Source organism: Montipora capricornis, chromosome 9 (genome assembly GCF_036669925.1).
Source record: "Montipora capricornis isolate CH-2021 chromosome 9, ASM3666992v2, whole genome shotgun sequence".
In the NCBI taxonomy this organism is placed as follows: domain Eukaryota; kingdom Metazoa; phylum Cnidaria; class Anthozoa; order Scleractinia; family Acroporidae; genus Montipora; species Montipora capricornis.
In genome coordinates, this window is record NC_090891.1 from 7,385,271 (window position 1) to 7,397,770 (window position 12,500).

A 12,500-nucleotide genomic window follows, 5' to 3' on the forward strand; every position below is an offset into this window, starting at 1 on the left:
ATTTGTCGATCCCCACACTGAAATACAATATATTAAGTCAAGGGTAAACTAGAGTATAGCAAACACAGTGTAAAGGAAGTGTTGGGGAAGGCAATAACTTGACTATCAAAAAAATGCCTATAGATTTTGATATTTTCCGGGAGACTAGAATGTGAGGTTTCCATGACAAATGTTTATCAAGGATAACACAGAGATACTGTTTCTTTCACACAATCAATATCATTGCTGTTCAACTTGAATTAGATATATTCAAGTGTTTCGCCTCCTTTGGCGTGGTCTAAAACCATAAAATTCGATTTTTTAAAGTTAATTGATAGCTGATTAGCGCGGACACCACTGTGTTAATTTACAACATTTCAGAATTTAGGGTTTCAGAAAGTAAATTAAATCTTTGTGAGTGGAAAAACTATTGTTTGTGTCATCAGCAAAAAGAATAAAGTCCACCACCTTTGACATATTGTACAGATCCTTTATATAGAGCAGAAAGAGGAGGCGCCCCTAATATTATAGAGCCCTGAGACACCCCACACTTAATCTGGCCAAGAATCCGAAATGATACCATTAAATTCCACATTATTGTTGTCTAACGGCTTAAGATAGCTTTCAAACCATCCCAAGTGCGGTGGCACTTGAACACCATTAATGCTCTAGGTTTGAAATTAGGAATATGATGATCAACGGTGTCAAAGGCTTTAGACAAGTCTATAACAAATACCAACTGTATATTTCTTAGGTTCCATAGCAGAAGTGATTTTGTCATACAAAAAACAAGCAAGAGCATAAGCAGTGGGTGAGTGTTTGCGAAAACCCATACTGGCTATCAGAGAGAATCTTAGAAACATTGAGAAACCTGTAGAAGCTGATTGTACCTTACTCTCTCTACGAATTTTAGAGAATGCGGGTAAAACAGACAACGTTGTCTATAATTTTGTAAATATATCGTTTATTCACCAGATTTAAATAAAGGGATACCAAATCAATTGAAAATTGCTCGGAGTCGAGCAATTTTGAATTGATTTGGTACAATACCAGTGGTGATGGATAAAGTTAATAATGCTAGTAAAAGGAACAAATTATTTTATGAATAGAATCTTTAATTAAGTTCATAGAAATGTTGTCATGACCTACAGCAGATACCTGAACGACAAAGTAGCACATATTTCAATAATTTCTTCCTCACTTGCAACTTCTAGAAATATTGAATTGAGTAGTTTTGGGGGTAAAAAAGAACTATGCGACTTCTCTGATGCAGGAATGTTGTTAGCTATATAAGGGCCAATGTTAGTAAAATATTTACAAAAAAGATAATTATTGCCTTTGGATCGGAAATGTCATGAGAATCTTTATTTTTTTCTATTTTAATTAAAAATTCGCCTAAATACGGATGGTAAAACCCTCTTACCTTTATTTCTATTTGACAGGCGCCCAAAAAGGGAGCTCCGGAAAACCATTTCACAGAGAGAAAATGGACGATAATTTGTAACTAAGCTCCCTTATGGATGGGAACGATTTAGACCTCTTTGAAGCCTGAGGGGACTGAACAGACGAAAGATCATCATGGACCCATGGCTTAGCAACATCAACACTAAAAAGCAATGTCCCTCACCTCCGAAATAGTAAATCTGGATAGAATTAGAGAAGGATTACTATCACGTAAGGTACGAGGGAAACTCCTCTTGGTTGAACACAGAGAAGAATATCCTATTAAACAGATTGGCTTTGTCTGTCTGGAGTGGACTGCCTCCAAACCTAGACCTTTGACAGTTCTAGCGCAAGGGTATTTATACATGTCACGCTTACAGGCCTATGTGACCCATCAGGCTGGAGCATGATCCCTGGTTTCTGTAGCATGAAGCGGCTAAGGAGTATTTCTACTTCCCCCTTTCATGGGATGCTTGTCCATCCGCAGGGTTACCCGTGGAGAGAGGCACCGGAGGCGAGTAAACGTGTCTTGCCCAAGGACCATTCGCTTCGAAGTCGAGCACACTAACCATGAGGCACCGCGCCTCCCTCTCATTCTCCCTCTCCGCGCCTCACATCACATATGTATGGATAATATCTTGACTCTACCAGATTTTTTCAGTTGGTTTCTAAGCTTACGACAGCTTTTTTTAAATATTAAATTCCAGATTGTTTAAGTTTGCGCCAAACTGTTCTTGTTGTTCGACAAATTGATAATGTCTGCATCAAGCAGGGACTAGAACTCGATTTCTTAGCAGAAAACCCTTGGCATATTATCGTGGACTGCATTGTAAAACAATGTTCAGCCAAGTGGACCAAAACAGCGAAACTAAATATCATCATGGTTATTAAGTGCTTAATCTAACTTAGCATTTGACAAGTCAAGTATTAGCTTGTTGAAATCAGCCTTTTTATAGTTGAAAAGAAGTTGTGAGGGAACTTGAAAATGATCAACATGTCAGTTCGAAGCCAATATTTCTCGATTCCCTTTTTTTTCTTCAATCTTTCTGGGTTTAGTATTTTACTAGTAACCATATGTTTCTCAGGGGGCTATTTAACTACGACATGTACCATGGCACTATAATGATTTACAATCCCAGAACAATATCATGTACTATTAGGGCTACATATTACGCGCAGACAACTTCAATCTCCTGGAAGACAAAACGCAGCTCCGTTAACAATATAGAATAAAGCGCTGTGTTACTGCACTACCACACGCACGCAATGCATGCCTATTTCTACCTTCGTATCCGTGGTGAAATTTGCATTCTACAGATGTCCTTGCTCCCCAATATCCGACCACAGGTATAACAACGCAATTAACGTAGCTTTCGGCGGGGAAAGATGTTTTTGTCTGCCTTTGCTCTTGCAAAGTACTTTGGCATTGGAATTTGGAAAATATTGAAAATCGACTTACGAATCGAGCATCGTGGAAAAATTGAGAATTCCGTTTCAACTTCTTCTTCCGGTAGTTATGAAAGTGCGGTGTGAAAGCAACACACACGAAAATGATTCCGCTTGGTGAATCACCGAAGAAAGATTCAATTGAGTTGTATTAGAATAGCATTACGCTACATGCATATATTATGTTATTCAATGGTTTCAATTTTATCTCTAATAGGAAGCAGTTTGTTCATGTAAATGGTTATAACTCCGACCTCTCCCCATAACTTGTAGTGTTCCCAAGGATGTGTTTAGGATCCCTGCTATTTCGCCCTTGCATAATGACATACCTTCAACTTCCAGATTGCTAACATTTCACTTGTTTGCTGATGGCACAAGTATACAAATTTCTTCGACTGACCTGAATATTCTTGAAGAAACATTCAAGCTTGGTTTACACTGCGACATAAGCATAAACATAAACTGATAAGAATAAGCATGACGAAGTTCGCAGATGTTTCATAAACATACGAGAAGTGACATACGCAAGTGCAGTTAGCTCCAGAAAAAAAAACTCGTTGGAGAATGGGACGGGCAGCTTTTCCAAAATGACGGAGGAAAAAGAAATTCTCCACGGCCTACTATACTCCTTCTGCTTCATAGAAGATGAAGACAAAAAGAGAGAGAACGGGAAAATAGACTGAAGAGGTCCAGGTCCTGACTGAGAAAAGCACAAGGAGCCACGGGAACTGCAACCAATGGACCGTTAATTTTATTTCTGGCGATTTGTCGCAAATAACGGGATAATTGCCCCCCCCCCCCCCCCCCAGCAAGCTTCTAAGCTTCTCGCAAAAAAAAAACTGTATCCTCGCACGCTATCTTAGGCACTATTTGTTGGCATCAAAAACAGCTGACAACTCGGTCTTATGCTTATGTTTATGTGACGAGCGGATTAATGAGTTAGTTCGGTATTGCAAATTTGATTTCAGTAATCATTTCAATAATCTTTTCGTCGGATGAATAATGCAAATTTCAAATAAGGCATCAGTTCAAAACTCGAATTTTGATTCGAATATTGCAGGCTTCCGGTGCCAGGCCGACGTGAGAATTTCACAGGTTTACTGCTGCTCATAATTTGTCAAACAACGGTCATTTCACTCTAGCAACATTACCTTTCTGTAATCTTACCAGTATCGTCAAACTTGAGACGCTATGTTTTCCAATTCCAAAGAATGGAAAGAGAAATTAATTTAAAAAGAAAGACAAATCTTGGCAAATTATGCAAATTGGTCTCACGCCAGTCTGGCACCGGAAGCAAGCAATAATCCAATCAAAATTCGAGTTTTGAACTGAGGCTTGATTTGAATACTTAATTGATTTCTAATTATTTAATTGCTTCCTGAAATAAAATTTGTAATAATGAACTTATTAATCCGCTCGTCAGGGCAACGCTTGAGCAGTTTTGACTGTAAACTGGATGCTTGTTCAGATTCTAAGAGTGTGCTGTAACGCGCTAGGTAATGGGCTATAATGCGCTCTATGTTAGGTGGAATGCAAGTCAGTTCGATCGAAAGTTGTTTCGATCGAAGGTCGTTTCGATCGACAAAAGTCAATTCGATCGAAGACAAGAGTCAGTTCGATCGAAGACTGTAACTATTGCTTAAGAGAATGAGAAGCTATGATAATCCACGGATTCTGTTCCAAACGCAAGTGTTTTCAACAGCGTTTAATCTCTTTTCGCTCGGTTCTCATTGAAAGTGACAATACTTGTTCGTTTCATCATGGTAATAAAATCTTAAACCCCGTGTTTCAGTGTACGCACGTTATAGCGAATAGCTAATTGAGCATTGCCGATCAGGAACGCCGAGAAAGAAACGCCGGCAACAAAGGAAATCAATTGAACACCGCGTTTCCGCGTCGCGCATATTACTTCGCGCAAACATTACACAGCACAAGAACTTTTATTATCTATACGCTTGCAAAACTGTAGTTTTTATAAACATTTACTCTTCGATCGAACTGACTCTTGCCTTCGATCGAACTGACTTTTGGTTTCGATCGAAACGAACTTCGATCGAAACGACCTTCGATCGAAACGACCGGTTACCGTTAGGTGTGAATTGATGTAACTGATTCTTCCTCGTGTCAAAACTGACATGTTTGGCTGGCCTTTGAGGTATCTGTCGTATTTGTAATCTGTTCCGACGTAGCTTTTTCTCTTTCTTTTTGGACACATTATAGGATCTCGGGGTTTCCTCGGCTTTATTGGTAACTCCACTCCTAGTGTCCTTTGGTGTTATACGGTTACCTGTTCACCGGGGTGAGGCTGGGCAGAACATGGGTATGCTGATCATAGTAGTATTTCTGAGAGGCTTGCCTTTCTTGGAGCCTGTGAATGACTGGTGTGATTATTTTAGATTCTTCCAGGTAGATTGTCCTCTATCTGTCGCCTTAGCTCTGCAGGGAATGATAGCTTGTTGTCAATCGGAGTCGACCTCAGTTAGTCAAAGAATGGCTACGTTTGGGTCCGTGGATCTCTGTGCCTTCTTTATGGCTTTCCTAACAATCTTCACCTGCTTCACATTGATTTTTGGACAGTTAGGTGAACTTGTCACGTGTTTGAATCCATATTCTTCTGAAAATCGATCATAGTGACCCTAGAAGTAAGGGCTATTATCTGATCTCAAAATTTGTGGAATGCCGTGTTTACTGAAAATCTGCTTTGTTATGTCGACAACAAATTTGCTGGCGCCCTGGCCCCTTAAAAATTTTCCTGACAAACGGATACTTGGTATAGTAATCGACAATCAGAATGTATTCATCGTTATCGGTAAAATAAGTCAGTTCCTATAGTCTACAAGTCCAGGTGGAACTTCGGTGGAGTACTTGGCACATCTTGCAAGATTTGGTCATTTCTTCGATATCCTTTTGAGGTTTTTTCCAGAATACTGACATGCGTGCTCGTAGTTTTGTCTTCCCTGTCCCTGGATGACTGGCATGAAACTTGACCAAGATGTCTCCTTGCTTGTAACACTTGCGGGATCATAATCCGATGACGTTTACTAACTAAATTGTCTTCATCTGAGACTTCCTATTGATAATTCCAGTAAGGTCGCAAAACTGGAGCCCGTTTTTTGATAGTATTAGGCCAGTCTGGTGTGGGCATAGCGTCATCAGAGGATAGTATTAAAAGGGCGTGGGCCACATGCATTTGTTTTCCTGGTCAGTATCCGATGGTGAAGTCCGATGGTTTTAGTCGGAGCACCTTTCTTTGTAGCCTTGGGTTGCTGAAACTAGGTTTTTGCTCCAGTGGCTTGTGGTCTGATTTTGCTACCAAACATCAGCCAAGGAGGTAGGAGTGGAAACGCTTGGGACATCTTTAAGCCAAAGGGCATTCGTGAGGTAGCTTGATTCTAGATCGAGATTAACGATCCAACAACCATATTTGGTATCCACAATGGAAGAAAATTTTAGCACCGGCCAGCTTTGGTAAAATTTCTTCTAAGGTAGGGATGACGCGGTGTTCTCTGCGAATTGCTTTATTCAGGTCCTTGTGGGTCAAGGCATATTCTCAGTTGACCACTGGGTTTCTTGCGGTATACCAGACTGTTCACCCAGGCAGTTGTTTCGCCTTCTTTGAGTTTGATGATGATCCCTTCAGACTCCATGTCACCCAGCTCACGTTTTATGTCTTCACGCAGGCTCAGTGGAACGCATCGCTGAGCATGGACAGCTCGGGGTCACTGATAGATCTACAGTGTGTGGCTTTAACCTTTTAATTTCCAATTCCATCAACAACCTGAGTATTGTTTCACCGAGTCTTCTTTGGTACGTTTTTCTCATTGGCATGACCGGTCAGTGTGTTGCACTAGACTCTTTTGTAGTGAGCAGTTCATTGTGACGCGGTTAAGCTCTAAAGATGTTGTAAGTCCGATGATAGCTGGTCCTTCTGTTTCTGTGATGAAGAAGGTTGCCTCCGATCTTCTTCCGTTGAATTCGCATGTGATCACACATTTACCATGTTGTTTTATCTTATCCCCACCATAAGCTGTGAACATTGTAGGCGACTGTTGAACAGGAAAATCATCTGGTGTGAGATATTCTGTGTACATTCGGCGGTACAGTCGCACGGGCAGTATGTATGTTACCTTGAGCTCCCTTGTCTAACTTGGCCTTTAGTGTTGCGGGGCGGTTGCTACCCTTGTGCAAATCAATTCCCACAGTCACGAATACTTCGTCTTCAGGTCAATATCTTGGTGCAATGGCATCAACTGTGATGGATTCAAAGGTGGCCGATTCAAATTGATCGCTAAGTTCTCTTTCGTCTGCGCCTTTGCGATTTCTACTCACAGATCTTCTGCTTCGCCAGTGTCTGCTTTTCGAGAGGTGGCGTGGTCTGGAATTTGCTCGATTTCTTTGTCGGCCTCTTATTGATGTCATTTCTTGGGGGTTTTAATGGCAAACTTTCGCCCAGTGTTTGTCCTTGTGGCATTTCATGCATCTAGGTCCACATGCTGGGGACCTATCTCGGGGCTCTCATAGGATGATCAAGACCGCAGTTGTTGCATTTCATTTTCATCGGTTTCTTGTAGCTGCTGTGTTTGTTTACGTTTCCTTTATTGCGTTAATATATTTCTTTTCGCTCTCAAGCTGTTCAAGTTGCGACGTGGTGGCTTCGTGTGTCCTGGCAATGTTGATGGATTCGTCTGCGGTAAGTTGTTCGCCTTTTTCCAGTAACCTTTCTTGAATTTTCTTGTGTTTGGTTCCAATGATGAATTCCTCGATAAGTCGCTTATTTGATTCAATCTTGTCTCTGAATCTACGTTTCGAAGTTTGATTACGGCAACGAGTTAAGAATTCATCGACCTATTCGTCATTCTTCTGCCTGAATTGTTGTAGTTGACAGCTTGCCAACTTCTGGCAGACGTTTGGCGTCACGTGTTGCTGGAATTGTTCCCATATTATCGATGGTTTATTTCTATCTTCGGCGTCGTCCCAGGTCCAGCTGTTGTATTGCCACAAGGCAATTCAGTCAGAAAATGAGTGGATTTATCGGTTTTCTTTTCTTTCTTTTTTTCTTTCTACCTTTATTTTTTCCGTGTCGAGAAATATTTCCTGTCACTCTCCTGCTAAGTAATGTCTTTGTGCGTAGAGTCTTCTTTTCGTATTCTTGGTCGGTTTCAGGGGGTAGTAGAAATGCGCAGATTTACGTAGTGGACACAGTAGAATATTTAATTAACCTGCAATGGTGCCGAAGTCATTTTAACGCCAATATACCTTATGGAGCTCAAGAATGGAACGTCAATTGGATAAACAAGAGGGGCAATGGAAAATAAATATATCGAATCTTAAAAGCGACGAGTAAAGGTCGGGACACACTAGGCGATAAGTCGCTGCGACACGTCGCCGCAACAATTCGCCTTGTGTGAAACGGTTAATTTCATGAAAATCATTGTCGCTGCGGCAGAATTTTGTCGCCGCGATCAGTCGCACGAATTCAAATCAGTTTGAATTCGTGCGACTTATCGCAGCGACAAAATTAGCGAAAGCAGAGTTACGTTCTAATTCGCTGCGCTTAAACGAACGTAAATTATTTTCTCCTTAAATACTTTAGAAATACAACACCAAAGGAATGATGGTTTGATGCTCAGGCAATCCAAGCTGACGTTTATTAATACATTTGACGAAAGAATATTACAGTTAATGTGCCATAACAGCTACAATCCCAAATTATCAGATATTGCTAAACGTTTAGATACGTCTTCAAGGACATACATGTCTTTAGCACAGTCCGACTTCCAGAGACCATGTAATTTAAGTAAACGTTCCGATAAACTGGTGCTGTTACTAACAACGGATGTAGCTCCTCCCGATCTTAAACTATGCAGGCCATACAAATTGTAATCTAGGCCAAGATCCTTAAGACAATTCTTAAATGCCTTCCTACATCTCGTATATGAGAGCTTATTTCCATACAACTTGTAAGTATTGGAAGATTTGAACAATCTTAACGGTCTAAAGAGTGGTAAATTGCTATTAAGATATACCTCAGCCATCCGAATGTACCTTTCTAGAAGGGAAACAGGACAATGTTTACTAAAAAACCTCTTAAATAAATAACTTTATTCCCTTCTCTGTAAACATCATTCTTGGCACGAGGCACAAACACACACAAATGATCGGGCAAAAATTCCAGATGGTTAAGCAAAATACTACTAAATTCATCGTAACGAAAAAACCCCGCCAATCCTAACGAACACATGCAGGCTAAATGCAAATCTTTCAGATTAGCTGAAGGACCAGCATATTTATCAATGATTTTCTTAATAATATCGGCAGAGATGGGTTCCTGCTTAGCAACAACTGGTTTACTACGTTTAGCCGCTTCTAGCAAATTATGACAAATTTCCGCATCCAAAGGATTGCTAATGATGCCGGGAATAAAGGAATGAAACCATTTAAGGGCTGCATGTGTCAACGATAGTGTTACGTAAGACTTGGAACTAACATTTACCTTATCATTGAAGGTAAGCAATTACAATCGAAACCGAAAAAGGGAGGCGACAGCTGAATACTGGACAAATTACACCATCTTGAAAACTTGACAATTTCTTTTGTATATCTTTTAACTGTAGAATCCGCCTTAAACTTCATTAACAAGGTCAGGAGATCTTTGGTGTTTGGTTTCACGTGATCGGGGATGTTTTCGCAATAACCTTGAGTGGCAAACATCTATTGAAAAACAAAACAAGACAAAAGAGAATAGAAAACATGAAAAGCAAACACCAAAAAGTAAAATACAAGATTCATAGCAATACCAGACTCCGAAATCAGGCCAGGGCCTCTTTTCTATCGTATGGACAAGAGTTCTACTAACGCCACAGAAGTATTCTTAGAATATAAACTGGAGACGATAAACTGCTCTCCCAATCCAAGGCCAGAGCCCTCTTATTGATGTATTAGCGGACAAGTGTCCTTATACCTACTAGACAAATCTCAAATAAATCATTACTAATCATCATAAAGTAAAAGAGACCCAGTGGCCAAGCAATCAAAACCTCATACGGACAGCCAACATTTGTCCAAAGAATCTCTTAGAGCCTAACAACGAATTGGTGTTCCGCCCATGTTTCAGAACAGTCTTTCCGCTAAACAACTTATCATCCATGACAAAACTAAAAGATTTTCTGCCAATAATGGGCCAAAAATACGACGAAGGCCAGAATGGTACAACTAAAGTCGCCACGGCCTTGGATGTATACAAATAGTGAATTGTTCTATGGATTAGACTCACCGGAGGAACAACCAAACAATTTTCTCCTGTCAAATTCTGAACGAAGAAATCCACACCGCTACAACCTGGGTTCCAAAAACTTGAATAGAACTTTTTAACTTTCGTATTATAGAAATTGGCGAAACAGTCCACTGTATGTGGCCCCCAAGTATAATCCAGGAGGTCAAAAAAGGAAGTTGTAATTTGTCAATCGTCTACATCAATAATACGACTAATAAAATCCGCCCTATCAATCTTAGTTCGGGGAATCCATTGCATTTCCAGTTCGATTCCATTATCAACACAAAACTGAAAAATCTTTAGGGCTATAACATGTAAACCTTTCCTCATGCTTCCAACTTGGATAATTCTACAAGCATTTTGACTGTCAGACAACCATTTAATGTAAGAACCTTTAAGAAGGGGCAAAAATGACTCAAGCGCAAAAACAATAGCTGTTAACTCCCTCCAAGTGCAACTCATACCACACTCATGTACAACCCATTGCTTATGACATACCTGTTCCCCGTTAACATTTAAATGTGCACCACATCCTGTAGCACTAGCGTCAGAATAAACAACATGTTTAGACGGTCTGAACGGAGAATCTATAATACTTTTCAAATGCAGTCTATCTAAATTGGTTTCCCAAAACTCAATTTCTCTTACACAATACTGATCCAAAGTAAACTTCGAATGCCAATCCTGTGCTGCTGCGACAGATCTTGAGCAATATCTGGTCATAATTCTGGAGATGTTCCCAAACACTGCCCCGGCGGAAATAATAGGGAGCTTAAGCAACGACAACGGCGACGGCAACGAGAACGTCACAAATTTGCATATTTAGTAGGCAAAAACAATAGCTTTGCACGCCCTGCACGTGCGTTTTTCACTTCTGTCCATTTCTTTGCCGTCGTCAGCAAAACTACAATGTGAAATAGCCAAATTTGAGGTTTTATGGACAACGTCATTACTTGAAGATAAATTTTCATTTTCTGCCCTAAATTGAGCGCCGTTCCTACCAGCGTCATTTTTGAGGAACTACCACACCCCCGTCATGTTAAAAAAGTTGAAATAGTAACGAAGCGATAACAATAACGCGAATTTATATTTTGAGATGACGTTCTCGTTGCCGTCGCCGTTGTCGTTGCTTAAGCTCCCTAATCTTACCCACGAGGGAAGCTAATTCCCTGGCAGATACCTTAAAACATTTGAGACATTCTTCGAACACAGCCCGCAATACTAGACAACCGTCTATACAAAATTCGAATAGTTCCGTGACCAGAGTCCCATACTATACCTAACCACTCAATGACCTGACAAGGAGTCCAATGGGACTTCTCGTCGTTGGTAATAAAACCGGCTTTATATAATCAGATCTAACACAGACGGCTAACGCTGCACAGGAGAATTGATCAGAATCAATTAACCAACCGTCGTCCAGGAATATAGCAACACTGATCCCATGTATCCTCCAATATTTTTCGAGTGGCTTAAGGCACTTAGTAAAGATACAAGGGGCTGAAGCTAATCCAAAAGGCAAAACAGTAAATACGAAATACCTGAACTTAGTATCACCTGAAAACTTCCACGCGAAACCTAAGAAAGTCTGATGATCTGGACAAATATCGATATGATGATAGCCACTCTTTAAATCAAACGAAATCATGAAAGCTCTTTTTGGAAATAAGACAAGGCTACCTTCCAGTCTTCGTACTTGACTGTTTGTTTGATAAGACGTTTATTAACGTACCTTAAATCTAATATTAACCTCTTCTTCCCATTGGGTTGAACGGACACAGGTAGAGGGTTAACCACATAAGGGGGAGCTTGGACTTCTACCACCCGATACGAATGCAAGAGTTCTAACATTGCTTCCTCGACAAATTTTGGATAATGCAAAGTAAAGGAAGACGATAGCCGTCTTGAATGTTCGATAAAGTAAACTCAGGCGCACCTATAACATGCCAGAAAGATATATTTCTCCTCAAACTGCCTTTGACCTGCAATACGGCCGACCCCGTCAAACTTTCATGTTCGTAATCATTTATTACCTCGATAAATTCCTCTAAAGGAGCGTCATTAACACTAAAATTTGGATGCCCCATCATTGAATCCTCCTGATCCGGGCTTAGTAGGTGTTGCGCTGCTCGAATAATGGAAACCGCTTCTGTTGGACTGTGCGACCAAAGGGTTTCCGACTCTGCAGTCCTTGGCCCAGTGCCCGGCGCGATTGCATCTGTAACAAAGGTTGACTCCTGCAACATATTCTGAACGACCTGGGAAGAAGAAATTAGAACATGATGAAAAAATAAAACTGACAAGGGCGGGCGGGTGGGGCTACAAACTTCAATGTCAGCATGGAAAGCGAGAGTAAGAG

At 40.6% G+C, this 12,500-nt stretch overlaps 1 protein-coding gene across 1 annotated transcript in view; it reads right to left on the reverse strand.

Moving 5' to 3' along the window:
• The window catches only part of LOC138017216 (uncharacterized), a 36,804-nt gene extending 25,940 nt beyond the window's left edge, over window positions 1-10,864 (reverse strand). Inside the window, exons 1-2 of the mRNA XM_068864381.1 lie at window positions 10,640-10,864; window positions 9,362-9,579 (exon numbers count right to left, since the gene is read on the reverse strand). Of these exons, the coding sequence (XP_068720482.1) occupies window positions 9,362-9,579; window positions 10,640-10,864 (443 nt within the window). The remainder of the gene's footprint in view (window positions 1-9,361; window positions 9,580-10,639) is intronic.
• Between the last annotated feature and the right edge of the window lie 1,636 nt (window positions 10,865-12,500).